This window comes from Ammospiza caudacuta, chromosome 2 (assembly GCF_027887145.1).
Source record: "Ammospiza caudacuta isolate bAmmCau1 chromosome 2, bAmmCau1.pri, whole genome shotgun sequence".
In the NCBI taxonomy this organism is placed as follows: Eukaryota; Metazoa; Chordata; class Aves; order Passeriformes; family Passerellidae; genus Ammospiza; species Ammospiza caudacuta.
In genome coordinates this window covers 81,923,935-81,944,522 of record NC_080594.1, presented here as the reverse complement: position 1 = coordinate 81,944,522, position 20,588 = coordinate 81,923,935, and the positions used below count along the sequence as shown (strand labels likewise).

The 20,588-nt window shown below is 58.1% G+C and overlaps 2 protein-coding genes across 2 annotated transcripts; one reads left to right on the top strand and one right to left on the bottom strand.

Moving 5' to 3' along the window:
• Window positions 1-771: 771 nt before the first annotated feature.
• On the bottom strand, window positions 772-4,117 carry ZIC2 (Zic family member 2). Its single transcript, XM_058799982.1, has 3 exons — window positions 3,115-4,117; window positions 1,213-1,376; window positions 772-1,017 (listed from the first exon to the last, which is right to left on the bottom strand). Exons 1-3 carry the CDS (start codon window positions 4,115-4,117, stop codon window positions 772-774), a joined length of 1,413 nt encoding a protein of 470 aa, XP_058655965.1.
• A 9,085-nt stretch (window positions 4,118-13,202) lies between these two features.
• Window positions 13,203-19,416, top strand: ZIC5 (Zic family member 5). The gene is given in 4 exon segments (XM_058825508.1): window positions 13,203-13,534; window positions 13,536-13,605; window positions 13,608-14,490; window positions 18,962-19,416. Coding segments are annotated over 4 exon segments (1,740 nt in total).
• The last annotated feature ends 1,172 nt before the right edge of the window (window positions 19,417-20,588 follow it).

Below are 20,588 nucleotides of genomic sequence, written 5' to 3'. Positions count from 1 at the left end.
AAAAAGGAGGAGAGAAGGAAGTGGGGAGGGAGAGCGGGAGAAAAGAAAACAAGTCCATCACTTTCTCGGGGAGGGAGAAAGAGGGGGAAAAAAGAAAGATTAAAAAAAAAAAAAAAAGAAGAAGAAGAAGAAGAAAGGGACCAATCCGCGGTTTACAAACGGGACGAGCTTCTATACACCGACAATCCAGGAAAACCTCGTTCCCCACCTCGCCGGAGGAAGGAGAGGGCCGCTATATACACAGTTCGTGGGACGGGAGGGCGCTGGCTGCTCCGGGCAGGGGAGGCGCGGGGACCAGAGGAGTTTGAGTCTCTGATCTTTTGTCTGAAGACTCCGGAGGGAGAGTTTCTTTCCGCCGGCTTGGGAAGGTTTTAGCTGGGTGATGTGTTGGTAGAGCATGGGGATGTTTTGCTCTCTCTCTCTCTCCCCTTTCCGTTCCTCCGTTGATTTACTCATTCTCTTATGTTTTTTCAGCACGTAGTTTTTGGAATTTTTTTGCTGGTTCAAATTGTTTTCAAAAAGAAAAAATCCAACCAGAAAAAAAGGGGGGAAAAAAAAGAAAAAAAGACGCGAAGGCGGGAGGGTGTGGGGAGATGAAGGCCCCCTGTCCCCATCCTGCTCGGCCGTCATTTCGCTGCCGGCGGGTGCGGCGGCATCTCCCGGCGCGTCTCCGGCGGGCTCGCTCGGTCCCTCCTGCCCGCCGCCACCGCCGCCGCCGCCGCCGGGGCGGGGAGGGCGCGGCGGGGCCGTGCAGCGCAGTCCAGCGGGGCCCTACACGTACCACTCGTTGAAGTTGGAGGAAAGGCCGCTGTGGCCGCCGCCGCCGCCGCTGCCGCCGCCGCCCCGGTGCACGGCGGACACGGCCGCCGCCGCCGCCGCCGCCGCCGCCGCAGGGGAGAGGTTGTTGGTGCTCTGCGACTCGGCGCTAGGGGACACCAGCCCCGGGGGGGTGGAGGACTCGTAGCCGGAGCTGGCGGCCGGGGAGGATTCGGAGCCTTGCGGGGACGACTCGTGCACCTGGGGGGCAAAGGCAACACGGCCGGGTGGAGGGGGGATGGCGAGGCCGCGCCCGCCCCCCGGGCGCGCCCCCCGCCGCCGGCCCGGCCCTCCGCCGCCCCCGGGCCCCGCGCCCGCCGCCCGCCGCCCCGTCGGGGCGCCCGGAGCGGGGCGGCCGCCCTCCCGCCTCCCGCCGCCGGCTGCGGGGCCGGGTACCTTCATGTGCTTCCGCAGGGAGCTGGGGTGCGTGTAGGACTTGTCGCACATCTTGCACAGGTAGGGCTTGTCCGAGGTGTGGACGTGCATGTGCTTCTTGCGGTCGCTGCTGTTGGCGAAGCGCCGGTCGCAGCCCTCGAACTCGCACTGGAAGGGCTTCTCCCCTGCAAGAGAGCGGCGCAGCAGCGGGGTGAGCGCGGCCGGCCCCGCGCAAACCCCGCACGGCCCCGCGCAGAGTTTTCCCGCCCTCGCCCTCCGCTCCCGGTCGCTTCGTGCGGCAGTTTCCCCAAGGAAGGGCCGGGCGGCTGCGTCCCGGTGCCCGCGGCGCCGGAGGGCCGCGTCGCTCACGCCTTGCCCTGAAGCGAGGCAACCCCCGTCCCCCAGCTGGTTTTCCTGCCAAAACCCCGGGGATGTCCCCGTCCCGGCATCTCGCCCGATTTTATTTCGGCCGGTGCCGACACACATAGCCAGCCCCGAAAGAGATTGAAGAAGAAAGACGATTAAAAAAAAAAAAAAAAAAGAAGAAGAAGCAAGCATCACCGAGCCGTTTCGCCTCGCTACCAAATCCGCTATCCTGTTAAACTGGAAACCATTACCGACAGATTTAAGGCCGGGTATATTGTTTCGTGTATGGATATTCGAGATAAACGCACATCCGCAGGGAAAACTAAATGTCTGTAAAATACTTCATTTAATTTTCATAGGGATTCCTCTCTCCCGGCTGCCAGGACTCCAAATGCCGGAGAGTACTTTGGAGGTGAGAACTCCACATTCCCCCGCCTTTGGAGGGGAAGCATTTAACATTAGATTCCATTAGCACCTAAATTGTTTCTTAAAGACATCCGCTCAGACACAATGACTTCAGTGCGGGCATCTCATGCAAATACATTTCTCAAATTTTAAACCTTGTTAAAGCTCGTCTCGCACCTCGCATCGGGCTTAGCACTTGAGAAAACAATAGGCCTCGAGATTTTTAGCCTTTCTCCGGGTAAATATTTGGAGTGGAAGTCGCTAAAATATTTGGCCGTCTTTTATGAAATAGTCTGGCACGGTTTGAGCCGGCAGGAGTAGTAAATGAATAATAGATGAGGCGGGAGGATGCGTTTATTTTTGTTACCCTTCGGCTCAGGCGATTTTCCATCAGGAAAGCCCGAGCTCCCTCGACCCTCTTCCACCTGATTTGGGTGGAAGTTTCCGAACCTCAAATCCTCTGTTCCCTATTACATAATTTAATAAACTGTTGCAAAAACACCTTAAATCACATCGAGTGAGACTTTAAAAATATTTTTTTTTAAATGAGAAAATTTTATTGCCTTGCTCACACCATTTAAATTTAATGGGAAACATTCCCAGAAAGGGACTTTTTGCCACTTCTAACGGGATTTAGGACTAACGATTGATTTTGCACGTATTTATATAGTTTCTCTGAGTATCCATAAATAAAAGTCATGCCCACAAGCGCTGAAGTTGTATGCAAATACGTTGCACAGAGCAAATGACTAAGGCGTTTCAGATGGATGGATGGATGGATGGACGGACGGATGTCTTCCCCTATTTTAGCAAGACGGCAAAAATTGGTTCGCGCTGTATTCCGCGTTTCTGCGGAAAGACTCCGCTGAACCTCAGCACGAATCTACGACTCTCACTCCCAAATTAAAACAAATCAGTTAAATATCCTTTCGAAATCTGGGATGGAGGGGAATGTATGCTGCTGGGGAAGAAACCAAAACAAACGCAGCCATGTGATGGAGAGGGTTAGAAAAATAAACTGGAGGCTTATTTTATCGCCCTCCTAATTTAACATCACTCTCTCTGAGTATCTATCAGTTTACACGTATATATACACACGCATATATAGGCACGGGCAGAGGGAGGAAATGTGGCGAAAGAAACCCGAATTACCTGTGTGCGTCCTTTTGTGAATTTTGAGATTTTCTGATCTGGCGAAAACTTTTCCGCAGCCAGGGAAGGGGCAGGGGAAAGGTTTCTCTCCCGTGTGCACTCGGATATGATTGACCAGTTTGTATTTCGCTTTGAAAGGTTTGCCTTCGCGGGGACACTCCTCCCAGTAGCAGACATGGTTGCTCTGCTCGGGTCCCCCAACGTGCTCCACCGAGACATGGGTGACCAACTCGTGCATGGTGCTGAAAGTTTTATTGCAACTTTTTTTGGGGTTGTTCAGCTGTTCGGGATCGATCCACTTGCAGATGAGCTCTTGCTTGATGCACTGCTGCCGCATGTAGCGGAAAAAGGCACCTGGGTGGTGGTGGTGGTGGGCTGCCATGTTCATGCCCATATTCATATTCATGGGGCCGTACTGGTTGTGCAGCTGAGCCGCCGAGTAAGGGTCAGTCCTGGGGCTGGAAACCTGGCGGTACTGATCCGACCGGGCGAATACCTCCCCCGGCAAGCCCAGTCGCATCTGCCCGTTGAGAACATTTTGGGAGGCGTGGGGACCGTGCTGGTCGTGGATGCCCGGGAAGAGGAGGTGGCTCTGAGCGTCCGTGTGCGGGTGGTGCAGGCTGCCGGCCGCAGGGCCGAAGATGCCGTGCTGCCCGCCGGCCGGCGATGAGTCCCCGAAGCCCCGGCTGCGAAACAAGAAGTCCCGGGTAGAGTTGAAGGGCGTCCCGGAGTAGGAGCCGACATGAGCGGCGTGGGGGCCCAGGGCGGCGGCAGGGTAACCGGGCGCCTGCGAGGTGAACGCCGAGCTCTGCCCGGGGGAGAGGTCGTGGGCGCCGGCGTTGAGCTTGAAGGCGCCCATGTGCGCCGCCGCCGAGTCCACGAAGCTGTTCTGCGCCGCCAGGCTCAGCTCCCGGTCCTGCATCTCCGCCGCGGCCGAGTGGTGGTGCCGGGCGAAGGTGCCCACTCCGAGGGCCGGGAACTGCGGGCCGGCGTCCAGCAGCATGGTCCGCGCCGCTCCGGGGACGCAGCCGCTGCCGCCGCTGCCGCCTCCCCGCTACAGCCTCCGCCTCCGGGCTGCCGCCGCCCGCCCGCCCGGGCGCGGGGCCGCCGCCGCTCCGCTTCCCCCCGGCAGCCGCCGCGTCCCCCCGCCGCCGCCCGCGCCCGCTCCGGCCCGATGCCGCCGCAGCCGCCGCCGGCGGAGTCGTATCCGGAGCCAGGCAGAGCAGAGTCCAAAGGCGAGCGGAGAACCAAAGTGTATTAAAGGAGCTGAGGCGGGGGCGGGCAGGGGAGGGGAGGGGGAGCAGGGGAGGGACGGGGCTGGGGACGGGGGGGGAAGACTCGCCTCGCCGTTCCCTGCGGCACACACGCACGCACACACACACACACACTCGCACACACAGACCAGCGCACACGCCGCCGCCGCCCCCCCGCTTCCTCCGCCGCCACCGGGATGTCAGCGCCGCCGACCCCCGCCCGCCCGGCCCCGCGCCGCTCCCTGCGTGGGCCGCGGCCCTCCCCGAGCCCCGAGCCCCCCGCCGCTGCCGGGCCTCCGCTTCTCGTTTTATCCTCCGCCGGGCATTAGCGGTGTCTCTCACGGAGAAAAACTTGCAGCCGCGGGTTCCCACGGAGCGAAGGGACCCGGGGGGTGCCCCGCGCCGCGCAGCCCCCGCCCGCCGCGGCGGAGGGGCGTGAGGAGGGGGGCAAGGAGGGGGGTGCCGGAGGCGGATTAAAAACAATAAGGGCGGTGGTGGGGGTGGGGAGGGGAGGCGGGGGGCGGGAAGGGGCCGGGGAGTGCCGGAGCGCCGCGGCGGAGTTGCAGCCCCGCTCCGCCCGGGCCCTCGCTGCCTTTCGCTGTTCTGTTTATTTCGGTGGGCGCTGCTGAGGCGGCGGCTTTTTATTCCCCCCCCTCCCCCTCTTTTTCTTCCCTCCCTCCCCCGGCCTCTCTCCTTCTCCCCGCCCGCACTGGCGGCTCCTCTCCCAACGCCGCCTTCACCCGCCGCCCGGCCGCTCTCCCGGCTCCCGCTCATTGGCCCGAGCCGCCCCGTCCATCCGGGCGCCCCCGGCCACCGGCTAATGGCGGAGCGGCCGCCCCGAGTCCTGCCCGCCCCAGCGCCCGCCCCGCGCCCCGCCGCGCCACCGCCGATCGCCCCGCGGCCGCCCGGCCCCCGCCCGGCCCCGCGCCGCACGGGCCCGCTCCGCGCCGGTGGCCGCCGTCAGCCCCGCGCTGCCGGTGGCTTCTTGATTTTTTGGGGGAGTCACCCCCCCACCCCACCCCTCCCTGCCCGTCTCCCCCGCGGCGAGGGGAAGGGGTGGCGCGGGGAGAGGCGCGCCGATCTCGGAAAATATCGATGTACGCTTTGGCATATGATCCTGCCTCGGGAGGCAAACAAACAAAGCGAGGGGCTTAAAATATAACCCCCGCAGCCCCTTTCCTCATTTCGGCTAAAGCAGACGAAGCCCGTGATCGATAAAGGGAGCGAGGGGGGAATCAAATAAAAGTCACGTTGACGGGGCTAGGGTGGCTGGGACTAAAAACCCATCAAATAAAAATTAAAATATAAGACGGAACCGTCGCCCTGACTGTTTGGGCTTTTAAACCACTTCTGTGGGAGCACAGAAGTCGATTTGCGATCTGCATGTGTTGTGAATGCGTATCTGAGAGCAGATGCTTTAGGAGTTTTCCTTGTCTTTTCTCTTTCTTGAAAAAAGAAACAAAAATAAACCCGAAAAAAAAAATCACTACCCAAAACCCCACCCTGCCATTGTTATTTGGAAACCGGATTCTTACATGGCAGGAATAAAAAGCATAAAGCCGGCACACACACACACACACACACACACACACACACACACACACACACACGCACCCGCACACACACAGAGCAAACAAGTCCCCCTTCCCCTCCCCCTCCAGTAAATACACGTCTGGCCCCTGATTCGGTTTGTTTTGTAGTGGCTGAAAAATAATCATCTCGAGGCCAGCAGCTCACCCAATAAATAAGCCTTTGTAAAAATCAAAGCCTAGCACAACATTTGCCGTCTTAACCACCCTGCGCAAAACCTTGCGTCTCCGTACCCATCAGCTCTCTGCTTGGCGGAGAAGCAACCCAAAATATAAGGGTTTGTGTGGTTCGAGGGGTCTTTTTCAAATTCTCCCTTCGACATTCCTCCTATGGCCCCTCATAGCATTAAATCCCACATCAGACACAGGCAGGCTCAGACCTGGACCCACAGCGTCCAAGCGTGAGCTTTACAAAGAGAGATGATGGATGGATGGATGGATGGATGGATGGATGGATGGATGGATGGATGGATGGCAGGAAGGAAGGCAGGCAAAGGCAACCTGCCTACCAAATAAGGTCTTTTCCATCATTGTCACTAAATGGTTAAAATATTTCCAAGACTGTCCGAAAGTGTTTGAAATGTGCCGGTACCGGACATTAGTCTTTGAACAAGGCGAGGATTTAAATTGGGAAAAAGTGGGATTCCTTCTAATCGGAAATGGGCAATAGGAGATAAACCGAATATTAATGCAGAGCTGCACCTCTGATGCCAACAGCCTTTTTCTCTTTGCTCGCTGTCATTCTGTCCTGCCTTTGCAGGCAGGAGTGTCTGCTCCCCAGATCTAGGCTGTAGCTGGGGAGCATATGCTGTCCTTGTCCTGACCCCCCAGGCTCCCAGGAACAGACCGCGAACAAATTTTACTTTCCTTCCCTGAAAAGATTTCGAGGCGGAGGTCTGAGCGGAGTCCTCCAGCATTGCTGGGGATTTCGAGAGCCCAAGCTGAAGAGGAAAGCTTGGTCTCCTGCATCGTCTGCCTCCAAATTAGTGATAAAAATCACACAGAAAACTGGACGTTCGCAAACACTTCCCCCCTGCCCCGATTTAAAAGAATTTACTACAACTGAGATTAGAAAAATAATAAATATGTGTAAGAAAATTGGCAGTTCAAAACAGTTTTGGAAAAAAAAAAAAAAACAAAGGTGAATAATCATACAAATATCTACCTTCTCGATTTCTTTCTTTCTTTCTTTCTTTCTTTCTTTCTTTCTTTCTTTCTTTCTTTCTTTCTTTCTTTCTTTCTTTCTTTCTTTCTTTCTTTCTTTCTTTCTTTCTTTCTTTCTTTCTTTCTTTCTTTCTTTCTTTCTTTCTTTCTTTCTTTCTTTCTCTCTCTCTCTCTCTCTTTCTCTATCTTCTTCTCTTCCCTTCCTTCCTTCCTTCCTTCCTTCCTTCCTTCCTTCCTTCCTTCCTTCCTTCCTTCCTTCCTTCCTTCCTTCCTTCCTTCCTTCCTTCCTTCCTTCCTTCCTTCCTTCCTTCCTTCCTTCCTTCCTTCCTTCCTTCCTTCCTTCCTTCCTTCCCCCCATTTCTTTCTTCCCTTTCTTTCTTCCTTCCCTTCCTTCTCTTTCTTCCCTTTCTTCCTTTCTTCCTTCCTTCCTTTTTTCCTTCCATTTCTTTCTTTTAGTTTTTCTGCTATTCATTTCTTCACTTCTTTTATCATTTTGTCTCCTTTTTCTTTCTTCTCCTTACCTTATTTTTCTGCATTTCCTGCCTTCCCCCCCCTCGCCCCTGGCTCTGCCTGCTCAGCGGTGCCGGCATCGGGGCGCTTTCGGGGGAACGCAGTGAATTCCATCCGGAGCCCCCGCTGGCTGGCCGATCTCCGCTATTCTTTCAGGGCTGCAGCCCCACTCTCTCTGCAGGAAACAGAGGAGCTGATCCAAGTTCAAAGTCACGTCGCCGTCCCTCCTAAGAAGTGCTTTATTTGCCTCTGAACCGCAAAACCCCTTTCCCCCATGTCACAGGGTAACAAGGGAAGGAGCGAGGGAGGAAGGGAAGAAGGGACGGGGGCAGAGGCACCGCGGCCAGCCCCGCACTCCCTTGTCGGGCCACCGCCACGAACACAGCCTGCGGCTCAGGGCAGCTCTCGGGGGGGAAAGCGAGCGGTCACCCCAAGCCGGTGGTAAACTGTTTTATTGAAAGAAGTTTTTCAACAGGTTTCTGGAGGTGCCAGACCTACAGAGCAAACGTCAGCTTCCCCGGGAAAGCTTTCCCGTCTTTGTAAGTTTTCCGAAATCCGCTTGAAAACTGCTCTTGTCTTGTTCTTACGGGCTGGTGATGCGAAGGGAGCTGGAGAGGGGTGTGGAGGGGGGGGAGGCGGCACGAGGGGAGAGCAATTTCTTGTTTCCTCTGAACTGTATACATCGCCTTCTCCTTCTGACCCTTTTCCCGAGAGGCGTCACCGCCCTCTGGGGAGGCTCCGCGCCCCCTTTCTCCCTGGCAGCCGTGGGTGCCGCGGTGGGGGCGCAGGCTGCGGTGGGGCCGGGGGCTCTGCCAGCGGGAGGATGCGGCTGGCGACGGCCTCGACGGGAAAAGAGGCGGAAGGACCCACCGGAGACGGGTGTGTGTGCCTGTGAGAGAGAGAGGGAAAGGGGGAAGAGGGTGTCCTTCCCCCAAAATTCAGCCTTTCAGCGCAGTAACGGGACGAGGTGCGGGCGAGAGGGGGAGTGTGGCCGGCCCGCAGCCTGGCGAGAAGGGGCCCGTTGAGCAGCATCACTTGCACCGTTGTCTGTATCACAGACACTCATAAATTCAACAAGCTCATCAACAGGATATTAAGTTGCAGGTTAGCTTTGATGGTGCCGATCCGAGCCACTTCTAGGCCGTTCGACCTATGACCCGTGAAGACCACATGTGTTGTCCTCTAGCCTCCCTCTGTAAAACACACACTTCGAGACAAAAGTTCTTTGTCAGGCTCTACCGGCAGAGTAATGTAAAAGAAATAGGGGAAATAATGAAAATCTCAGCCAAAGCTGTAACTTTTAAACGCTAAAAAAAAAAAAAAAAAAAAAAAAAAAAAAAAGGAAAAAAAAAACCACTAGGCAGGGACAGAAGGAAGAAGCACCTCGCTTTCGTGCCATTAATATTTATTGTTTCTTCAGTTGCACTTGTATATGTATAAACCCCCGCTCTCGGCGGTAATGCCGTGGGACGGCGGCGGCCAGGAGCAGTGTAGCATTTTCTTTCCAGGACGGGAACCTCGGCCGAGCGGCAGCCGGTGCCCCTGCCCTGCCCAGCTGCGGCTGAGGGACGCGCAGCGCCGCGGAATTTGCGCGCCCTGCCCCACTGCGCCGCTCATTCTACAGGCAGCACAGACCCGGCGCAACGCCCCCGAAATGGGTCTGCCGCAGCACTGGCGGCCTTTATTAGATGCACCTTTTTCCATCTGGAGATGCCCATATAAACGATAGAGTCAGGGGAGAAGCGTCCCAATAAAGCGCGATGGACTCTGTAATACAATTTATGCTGTCATTCATAAATAACAATGCCATATGGTAACCATATTGCTTATACAAGTAAAGCCGTCAAAGTGTCACTATTTGATTTATCTCAACAGCTTCTTCCAACGGTGACGTTCAGAGAGAGGGGAAGTGGGAAAGAGAGAGAGAGCAGAGCAAAATTTGGCCTGGGTTTCCTGAGACCGCCTCTTTCTTTCTTTCTTTCTTTCTTTCTTTCTTTCTTTCTTTGGAGAGATAGATAGATAGATAGATAGATAGATAGATAGATAGATAAGATTTTTTTTTTTCCTTATTTTGTCCCTAACTGAGCAAACCCCAAAGGGGATGGCCCCTCTTTCCCTGGCGATGCGCGCACTGAACACGACAGCTCCGAAACTTATGCTCCTAAATCCCTGTTCCAAAGGTGCGGCTGGTCCCGGCCCCGACAGCCCCTAGCCCCAGATCCTTGTGACAGCCTCAGGTTCCCGCCTGGACGCACGGAGCGACGACATTTGGCATAGGAGAAGTTTAATTTTTAAGAGCGTAAGCTATCCATCAGCTGAGCCCCTCCACAGGGATGGGGTGGGGAGTCTCACTGCCATATCGCTACTCTCTTTCCCTTTCGTGCCTCTGGGCAGCCTCCCGCTCCCGGCCGAGGTGCCGGCGCCCCCGTGCAATCCCCCTGACGGGACGGTGGCCAGGGTGCCGTGCGTCTGTCCTGCCCGTGTGGGTCCCCACGGGGCTGTGCCTCGGGGCGCTCCGTCCCGCTGCGGGCGGACTCCACCTCCGATGGAGCACGTTCGGGGAGGGCACCGTGCCACAGGCTCCCCACGAGCAGCAGAGCAGCCCCACGGGCGTGGAAAGCCACCCGCGACGGCTCGGGAGGAGGGCAGGCTTTGCTGGCGTGTTTGGGGAGCCTAGCAGCTCTTCCCGGGGAAAGCGGCAATCGCGCTCCCTTTCCAATGGCTCCCCAGAAGAATGTTTTACACCTTATAAAATATTGCTCCCCGCTCCCTAACTATCAATAAGACGTGCATTAAGACTATTGTTTGTAAATGGTGTTCATGATCATTAGCATACATTTACATAATGCAGCTCACAGCACAGCGTTTTACGGTTAAACACCTCCTAAAGCCGATAGCCCGAGCTCAGTTTATAGAGGAAGCTTTACGAAATAAATGTGAAGGCTTCCAGGCTTTCACCCCGCCTCTGCAGCCTCCCCCGGTGTCCCTTGGCAGGTTTGCCGGCGAGCGGAGCCCCGCGGGAGGGCTGTGCAGCCGGCTCTGCCGCGGGAGCGGGGCGCGTTCCGACCCCCGACGGGGGCTCTGGGGTTGTGGGGGGCTGTGGGGGCAGCACAGCACGCCTCCCCTCTGCTGCAGCCCGGGGGCAGCGGCAGCGCGGGCCTGAGCTGGTGTCGGTGAGTTAATGGGCTTTAAATTCTTCATGGCTCTTCTGGAGCTGGCAGCGTCCAAAATTGTCCCTGCGCGGGCAGCCACCTTCTCTGCCCGGCATTTGCAGCCAGTCTAAAAATGAGCGAATTTCCACGTGAGTCTCCGTCAACCCCTCCCTCCCCACAGTCACAGGTCAGCTGCCTATTAGCCAGCTATAAAATAATTCCATATTTTTATGGCCTCTCATAAAAAGAAATTGATCGGGGTGTATATTTGAATTAAGACATATTAAATCGATGACAGATACACATCACCTGCGTTTAACAGGAGAGGAACAGGGAGGCGTGCAGAAGGGTCCACGGAGCTGTGATATTTGTTGTTCACCTCCACAGCATCTCCCATCAAACCATTCCATCTCTGGACCTTGCTCCAGCAAGGCACCCAGAATCTGGGGAGGAAGAAGGGCACTATTTGGCTGGACGTGTAGAAAATACATGTGTATAAATACCCGTACAGACGTATGGCTACTTTGCGTGAAGATTTTACTGTGCAATAAAACCATCGAGCAGCCGCTTTTAAAACCCGGGGATCATTTATTCCCATTCCTTGCCTTGCAGCATCACTGAAACCCCGACGGCGGCCACACTAGCCGGGAGCACTGGCTCGTCTCCCGTGGGGGAGAGAAGGGAGGGGACCGGCGGATCTCTCTCCCCCTTGAGCTCCCCCTAGAGCCTCTCGCCCCCCTTTTGGCAGCCGTGGGCCAAATCCTGCGAGTTTTCCCCCCGCGAGAGGCAGAGGAGGGGGAACCTGGAGCCTGGCCCAGGAAATGCCGGACCAGCACGGCGCTTCCTTTGAACGCGGCTTGGCACGGGGAAGCGGCCAAGACGCACAGATGTGGTTTCCTCAAGGGGATTCGGTGGCCGGGGAGAGCCGGAGGTGCGTGTGGGTCCACTGGCGTCCCCTGCCCCGTTTCGTCTCCCGGAGAGGAGGAGGAGAGTCCCTGGCTGCCCCGCAGGCAGGGAAGGGCAGCCAGCTTGGCTGCACTTTCCAGGAGCCCGGGAGCTCAAGGCATTCCCAGGGGCACCAACAGCCTAAAGAGAGCAGATGACATATCAGTAAAAGCTACTTCTCCCTCAGAAAAGTCACGACAATGCTCCTTTCCCCTTTTGGCTCGCAGGGAAATCCCGGCCTTGCCTAATCAACCCCCTCAAAGGGCAGCAGCATCCTTTGTACCGAAGGGCCAGTTTCGGCGCTCCGCAAAGAGCTTCGCTTTCGAGGACCAGCACACCCCGCACCCCAGGGGCGGTCCCATCGCTGTCCCCGCCCGTCCTCTACCTCTGCCCCCTTGCAGGAGAGCTCCCACTTTTCCTGTCTTTTCGTCTGGTGCAGCAGCTCGGGGCCGACTCATGCCAGCCGGAGACTCCCCCGTTTCCCACCCTACCCTTCGGACATCCGAAGGAGTCGAGGAGCCTTTATGCTCGGGGCCAGTAGCGCTGCGGGGGTTTAATCTCTATTTCGCCGCTGCCGAATGAGGGCTGGAGGGGATGCAGCTGCCTGGACACGGCTGTGGGACCGCCGAGGGGCGTGGGGCGGCTCTCCCCGGGATGCCCCGGGAAGCCGCTGCGGGAGGAGGGAGTCCCAAAGCGGCAGCGAGCGCAGGCTCCCAAAACTTGGCTCTAACATGTGCCATTGCCCCCCTCCTCCTCCCCTCCCCGCTCACTCGTTTATTTTCTAAAGGAAAGGAATCCCAACCCCCGCCGTCTTCTTTTCAGGGAAACTTTGGCCGCCTTCTCCCAGCGGTGCCTTGGGCATGAGTACGCACAGGCTCGGCCTCGCGTGGGCGTGGGGTTGCGCACATTGTTGCAGGAGGGAGCGCTTTCCCGCCTCATCCATGAATGAACGCGGCCCTCCAAAAAAAAAAAAATAAAAAAGATAAGGGAACTGAGCACAGAGCAGGACAGCAGCCGCGCCGCCAGGCGAGGAGCGAAACCCCACGGCCCCGCAAACGTAAACACGGCGGAGCACCTGAGCGGGGCGCCCCGTCCGGTGCCCGGGGAGCGGAGGCGGCTGCTGCTGCCCGGTGCTGCCGGCGGGGGGCGGCGGGGGAGGCGCCGGGCGCGCCCGTCGGGCCCCGGGAAGTTTTGCGAGTGCAACTTCGGGGGGCGGTGCGGGGGGGCCCGGGGGGGCGGCGGGGGCGGATCCCCGCTGCGCCGGCGGCCTGAAAGGGAGCCAATCGCGGGGCCCCGGCCGCTGCCAATCATCGCCGTCCGTCCAATCCCTCCGGCGCGGTGTCCGAGCCGTATTCCCCAGCGCGCCGCCGAAGTGTGGTGAGGGCTCTGCCAATCGCGGGCGGGCAGAGCGGGGCCAGGGATGCGCGGCGCTCGGAGCGCAGACAAAAGAAGTTAAAGAGCCGCTTAATATATACATGTTTTTGAAGGCGGGTAAAGGGAAAAAAATAACAACAGCGAGCGTAGATGGGCTTGGCTGTGTCGTTATGGAGCCCCCTTTGAGCAAGAGGAACCCGACACTGAGATTAGCGGATTTGGCAGCGGCTCAGCCCCATCCTCACCAGAACATGACAGGCTTCCCGGGGCTGGGGAACCACCACGTCCACCCCCACCACGCGGCCCACCTCCACCCCGGGGACGCGGGCGGCGACCCCGGCGGCGCCCTCACGCCGCTCGGACCCGAGCACATGGCGCAGCCCGCCGCCCTCAAGCTCACGCCCGAGGCGCTCACCGCCGCCGCCTTCGCCGCGCCCGCCGCCACCACCGCCGCCGCCGCCGCCGCCACCGCCGCCGCCGCCACCACCGCCGCCGCCGCCTACGCGCCTCCCGCCGCCGCCCTCCCGGGATACCCGTCGGGGGAGGCGGCGGGCCGGGACTTTCTCTTGCGGCGGGAGCTGCCCGCAGCCGCCGCGCACGGGGCGCTGGGCGAGCAGCACCCGCCCGCCGGCTCCCCCCACCTTCCGCACCCGCCGCCGCACGGCGTCTTCATCTCGGCCGCCGGCACCTACGGCGCGACCGATGGGGCGCACGCCGCCTTCCCGCCGCCGCCGCCCGGCGAGCAGGGCGCGCCCGCCGGCCGCCACCCGCCGCTCAACGGGCAGATGCGTCTGGGGCTGGCGGCCGCCGCCGCCGGGGAGCTCTACGGGCGCGCCGAGGCGCACTACGGGGCCGCCGCCGCCTCCTCCTCCTCCTCCTCGGCGCTGCAAGGCTACGGCTCCGTCAACCTCAACCTGGCGGCGGCCGGGCACGGGCACCCGCACCACCCCCATCCCCACCACCACCACCATCACCACCACCACCACCATGGCCACGTCGGGGCCGCGGCGGCGGCCGGGGCCTTCCTGCGATACATGCGACAGCCCATCAAGCAAGAGCTGATCTGCAAGTGGATCGACCGGGAGCCGCCTCCTCCACCTCCGCCGCCGCCACCGGGCGCTAGGAAGCCTTGCTCCAAAACTTTCAGCACGATGCAGGAGCTGGTGAGCCATGTCACCGTGGAGCACGTCGGTGGGCCCGAGCAGAGCAGCCACGTGTGCTACTGGGAGGAGTGTCCCCGTGAAGGCAAGCCCTTCAAAGCGAAATACAAACTCATCAACCACATCCGAGTACACACGGGAGAGAAGCCCTTCCCTTGCCCCTTCCCCGGCTGCGGGAAGGTCTTCGCTCGCTCTGAAAACCTCAAGATCCACAAGCGGACTCATACAGGTGGGTTGTTCTTCACACCCCCACCCCCCCTCCCCCCAAGGGTTTCCTTCCTTTATTTTTTTTTTCTCCCCTTTCCTCCTCTTTTCCTCCTCTCCTACGCACCGCCGAACATGTGACTTTTTCATGAATAAGTAATTCGGCAGCACACGGGCCACGCACACACAGCTACGTACACGCACCCGGCCCCTCTGCCCTGCACACACGTGTCGCGTCCCCCCCTCCAGCCCCCCCTTCACCTTGGGCAGCTCCCTCCCCACCCCCACCCCCTCCGCTGCCCACCTCCCGCATCCCGGCAGCACCGGATAAATACACCGATTAATAAATAACGCGGAGCCGGGCGAAGATGAGCAGCAGCCCCTGCGGAAGAGCGAGGAGAGGATGAGCGCTCGCCCTTCCCCGCTCCCGCCGCCCTTGTCCGGGGCGCTCCGGGGGGCTCCCCCCGGGATGGGAGGCGCTGCGCTTTGCCCCGTCCCCCCGGCACGCCGGAGGACGGCGGTTCTGCCCTTCCTACCGCTTCTGTCGGCGGGGACGGAACCGGGCGGGTGCCGCTTGGCCCGGCGGAGATGGGGCCGCGGGGGCTCTTGGGGGCGCAGTTCCCCTGCGCTGCGGGCGGCGGTGCCGGTGCTCGGGGCTGCCGGTGCTACCGGCGCTGCCGGACTGCCCTGTGACCAGCGCTCTGGGGCTGCCCCGCTCCGGGACTGTCCCTGCTAGCGGGACCAGCGATGCTGCCGGGTGTGCGCCCCGCCCTGGGCCAGCGATGTTGCGGAACCACGGGGGATGCTGAGGGCGCTGCGCTGCCGGGGCTGCCCGTGCCGCCGGGTTACCGGAGTGCCGCCGGTGCCGCGGCTCGGGGCGCTGCCTGGGCTGCTGCCGCCGGCGGCAGTGCCCGCGGAGCCGGGAGCAGGGAGCGAGGCGGGGGAAGGCTCTCACCGGAGGACGCTGCCCTCCCTTTGTGGATCTGAGAAGCAAACTTCAAAGTCGCCCCGACTGCTCGGCGGGGTACGGGAGGAGGGAGCGGCACCCCCGGAGAATGCCTCGGGGAACAGGCGGGGGCCCCTGGAAGGGCTTGGGGTGTCTTTGAGCCTTTTAGTGTTTTTTATTTTTCTGGGTTTGGTTTTGGTAGTTTTTTTTTTGTTTGGGTTGGGTTTTTTCCTCCACTTTCTCCTCATTCCTCGCCACTCCCGAAATACGCATTTCCATCGGGGTGTAAAATACTGCCGAAAACGAACGAAGCCGGGATTTATAGTGGCAGACAAATATTATTCCTTGGAGGATACTTAAGGAAGTGGAGTTGCCGTAATTGCTTTCTTGATTTATTGTTTGCTGCTCGGGAAGAGAAAAGCGGCGACCGTACAACGTGTTGTTCCGATGTAAAACCAAATGGCCCATGGCTGAAAGGATTATAGATTTTTATCTCCAGAATTTGTCAGGCACGAGCCCGTGTGTAGCAGCGGAGCCCTGAGGATGCCTGGCGCTCTACACCCCGAGCCGGGCATGGCGTGTGGGGGGAGATTCCTCCGGGGGAGAGGAGGGGGCAAGGTCTGACACTTTTTGTTGTTGTTGTGTTAACGACACCGCGGAATGAGTTAGCTGGAGGCCCGCGGTTTTGTCATCTATTCGAAAAACTAAAGTTCACCGCGGACTTTTCTGGGCTCCGCAACTCCTTACCCATCTCAGCTCCAAGGGGCAGGCGGGAGGGAGGTGGGAAGAACTCCGGGAGAAGCTTGCGTGGAGGCAGAGAGGTTCAGCCGGGAAAAAGAGCCCCCCACCAAAACCCGAATTCGTATCAGGCACAGTTCGCAGCTCTTAGATGAGGTCGAGCATTGCCCCGAGGCAATGCGTGGGACGTGGCTTCTTGCAAAGAAAATTTGGAGAAGTTTTCAGCTTGGGGCTACCCGCAGTCCCCGGGAGGATGTCTGTGCGTGAGCCCACGAAGAAAGGCTCTATCCACGCAGAGTGGATAGATGCACTCTATCGTGGCACCAAAGCAGTCCTCGGGGAGGGGGGCAATATCCCACCCCTAATGACAGCTCTGCCCATGGGAGGGCAAAGGCGACAGGGGTCTTTCCCTACGTATTTCTCCCCACGCCTTCGAGTGGACAAGGGATCCTAAACTTTCTGCCCCTTCCTATCAGATTAATTACTCATTTTGCCGCTTCGGCTTTGACTTAGTCATGTGCAGCCTGGGAGCAGGAGAGATTTACAAACTATTCGTATATTATGGGCGTTTGGCGCGCCCGGGGGAAAAAATAATAGCAACATAATCGAATCATTATGCGATTTTGCATGTTTCTGGTAATTCTTGAGGAAGAAGAGTATTTCAATAATTCAGGAAGCGTTTGTTGTTTAGGACCTTCCCCCCCCCCCCCCCCTTTTTTTTCTTTTATTTTCTTTTTCCTCAGAAGCATCCTCCGGGGGGCTGCACAGCAAGCTCTGCAGCTGCTGCCCTGTTCTGGGGACAAATCACTATTCCCAAACCCGGTGCATTCCAGGGGGAATCGGGACCTAGTCCCTTCTGCAATTTTGCTTTCTCCTTGCCAAGGACGATGCTCAGGATGGTCAAGCTTCCTTCCAGCGATTCCTAGACCTTCCAAAAAAGTGATCCCAAGCCCCATCTGTGCCTCTCCCCTCCACCCGCGCTGCTGGTGCCAGGAGGAGTGAGGGGCGTCCGGCATCTCGCCCCCTTCCGTGGGTTGAAACCACCTACAAATGGTTAAACTCTGACGTGGTGTCCTCGTCAGCACAACGGGGACACACCGGGACCTTCGCCAGTCCTGGACTTATGGGGAATTTGGTCGTGGCGATCTGGAGTCTGGGGAGGGTTCCCACGCGTGAATCCGGGTGGAAAGGCACTTCCCTAAAACCCTGAGGGAGTGGACACGGTTTGGTCCAGCTGGTTGGAGCATTACTCAGGGGGCTTCGGGCTCTGCCAGTCACGGCCAGCAGCAGGATGTGTGAGCCTTCAGCCTTGGGGTAACACAGTTAGAAACTGCCCAAAACCTCTGAGAGATTTGCTTTGTTTTCCCAGGAAAATTAATAGTAATTAATGAACAAACGAAGTGACTGGAAGCTTGTCTCAGGGGTGTGCGAGGTTTTCATGCACTTAAAACCCATGAAGCACAATTTAATTTTTTTTCTCCTTTTTTTTTTTTTTTTTTTAAGATAAACCTTGCACTTTCTAGTGCTACCACATTGGTGGTAGGTGAGCCGATTTCAATTGAACAAATTGATGCATAAATAAGCTGTGGAGGTGTATGTTTCTATAGTAACAGCCAAGAAATTGCTTCTAAAAATAAAAATAGTTTTCTTAGTCCCATTATTATTTTAATAAATAATAAACGCGATACGATCTTGCAAAGGGGAGGAGTAGTAAAAATCGCTTGCTAGTAAGGAGAAAACGTCCACCGAGAGAGCTGCTGGGTTGTTATTTCTGAGCCCTCAGAGCAAATCCCGTCTGAAAATACACATCAGCCACGTCTAAAGGGACTCAAGAGTCGCGATAGTAATGACAAAGATTATCAGGGCAGGTCTGTCTGTGCTGGACTCCCGTGTAGCACGGCAGAGTGAGAAAAACTCGCTGCAAGAAGCTTCCGTACAGGGATCTGCCACTTTTTTATTTTTCCTCTGGTGTCTCAGCAAGAGGCATTTACCCAGCCCCATTCGGGATCTGCGAGGAAGGGTCTGCTCGGAGCTATGGAGAAGGACATGGCCATAAGCAGCAGAACATCTGTGTTCCAGGGCGTGCTGCAGGAGACGAGCGTGTGTGAGAGAGCTACGCCAGGCTAACCGCCCCGGGCTGATTTTCACAACCCCTTTAACTGTTAGGCAATGTGTAAAAACTCTTCAAAGTACATCATCCGCACACGTTTAGACCCAAATTTGCCCAGGGTGAGCAGCTACTCTGCCTTCATCTCCGATGTCTGGGTTGGTCCCCCCAGCTTGCAGGTTCCCAGTCCGGGCTGCGGGTGCTCCCTCCTTTGTGTCGGGATGCTTAAACAGGTGTTACTTTTATTTTCCCCAAACTAATTATTCCTCCAGCGCAGTGCCCATTGGGAAAGGATTACGCAGGAGATGTGCCAGGCGAGCCAGGCTGCCGGCGAACGCCAGCCCTCGCAGGCAAAGGCATTGAGAGGTTTTGTTTGGGCTCGGTCATTAGAGCGGTAATGAAGGGTTCTCGTGTGCGAGGGGAGCGCCGCCGAGGGCAAACAAGGCCGGGGGGGCCCTGCCGCCGCCAGCCCGGGACTCGGGGCCCGAGGGCTGCCAGCGACGTGTGACAGGCAGCAAAACACGGGGGAAAAGTCGGAAACCTCGGGCATGTCAGGACTGTCGCGAAGGGGGAGGAAAGAAGGGCGAGGGGAGGAAAAGGAGGGAAGGGGGATGTTTACCCTCGCCGCTCGCCCCGCAGGCCGCGCTGCGGAGGGGCTGCGGGCAGGGCCGGTGACGGTGCCGTGTGTCCCCTGTGTCCCCGCAGGGGAGAAGCCCTTCAAGTGCGAGTTCGACGGCTGCGAGAGGAAGTTCGCCAACAGCAGCGACCGCAAGAAGCATTCCCACGTGCACACCTCGGACAAGCCCTACTACTGCAAGATCCGGGGCTGCGACAAGTCCTACACGCACCCCAGCTCCCTGCGGAAGCACATGAAGATCCACTGCAAGTCGCCGCCGCCCTCCCCGCCGCCGGGCTCGCAGGGCTACGCGGCGGCGGGGCCCCCCGACGGCCCGCTGCCCCCCGAGGCGGAGCCGGCCGCCGAGCCGCCCCGCGGGCGCCGCGCCGCGCTCTCGCCGCCGGTCACCGACCTCAGCGAGTGGTACGTCTGCCAGGCCGGGGGCGCGCCCCGCCGGGCCCGCACCCCCTCCAGCCGCGGCACCTCCCCCGCATCCGAGGAGGATGAGCCCCACAGGACCTCGGGGGGCAGAACTGCTCCTTAGGGCCGTGCCGAGCCGTGCCAAGCTGCCGGTGGCCCCGGCCCCACCGCACTGGCCCGGGCCGCAGAGGCAGCCACCTGGCACGGGGCGCTGCCGTGGAAGTGCCATCAGGTTTGACTCGCGCTATTTATTCCATGTACGAAACCCTATGGTGTTTGTATGGTAACTAATTTAATTAAAGAGACTCGGACCTTTTTCTTTTTCTTTTTTTTTTTTTTTTTTTGGTAAATAAAAGCATTAATAACGCCAGGCTGGGCCGTCCCAGCCACCCGAGCCGCACAATTTTGCAGGGGGACGGTGTCAGTGGAGATGTCCATCTTCCACTCTGCCCATGCCCATTGCTCTTAACAAGATTAAGCTGGCCAAGGCTGCAAACAAGCAGAGCCCAGCCAATCTCTGGAATGGCTCTGAAGTACCTTAGCTGCCACCCCAGCTCCTCCTCTCTGGCCTGGGTGAAGCTCCAGGTCAGCAGCAGCTTCTTGACTGTAAAGCAGCACCTGCTAAAGCTCCAGCTAGTAAAGGACAGGTTGCACATCCCTTAAAATAAAACTAAATAAATGCATTTCCCCGCCCCTCTTGCAGGTCAGGTCCTTTGTAGTTGAGGGTTTCTCTCCCGAGTCGGGGGGTCCCACCTGCACCCGGCATTTTCTCTGCAGCCTTTCTTTCACCCTTAGCCATAACATTGTGCAAACGATTTATGAAAGGAAAGACAAAAGATGCAGAACTCCTTTTTCACTCCTCCACGGTTTGTACTTGTATGGCTCCTACAACGTAGCCAGAGAATAAAAGAAACACGCTGCTATTTGACAACTGTGATACTGTGATACATTTTTGATTTTTTTTTCCCCCTAAAAACAGCACACGGAAACTCTGCGAATTTTGCTTTCCTTGGGGTTGGTGTTATTATTACTCTGATTATTATTGTGGTTTTTTTTAAAGTTCGTCTCTCAGATGAAGATTTTGCCTCATGCTCCCTCCAGTCCGCTGGGGGTTGGGAGGGCGAGCAGCCCCCGGGCCTGACGAGTCCCGGAGTAGGGGGCAGGCACAGAGGGATTATCTTTTTATTATTATTTTTATGTATATCATTTCATCTCTCCAACCGAGCTGATGCCTGCGTGCTTTTCAGCATCCCCCTGAAGTGGCCCGGCAGAGTCACCTGGCAGGCGGGGACCAGA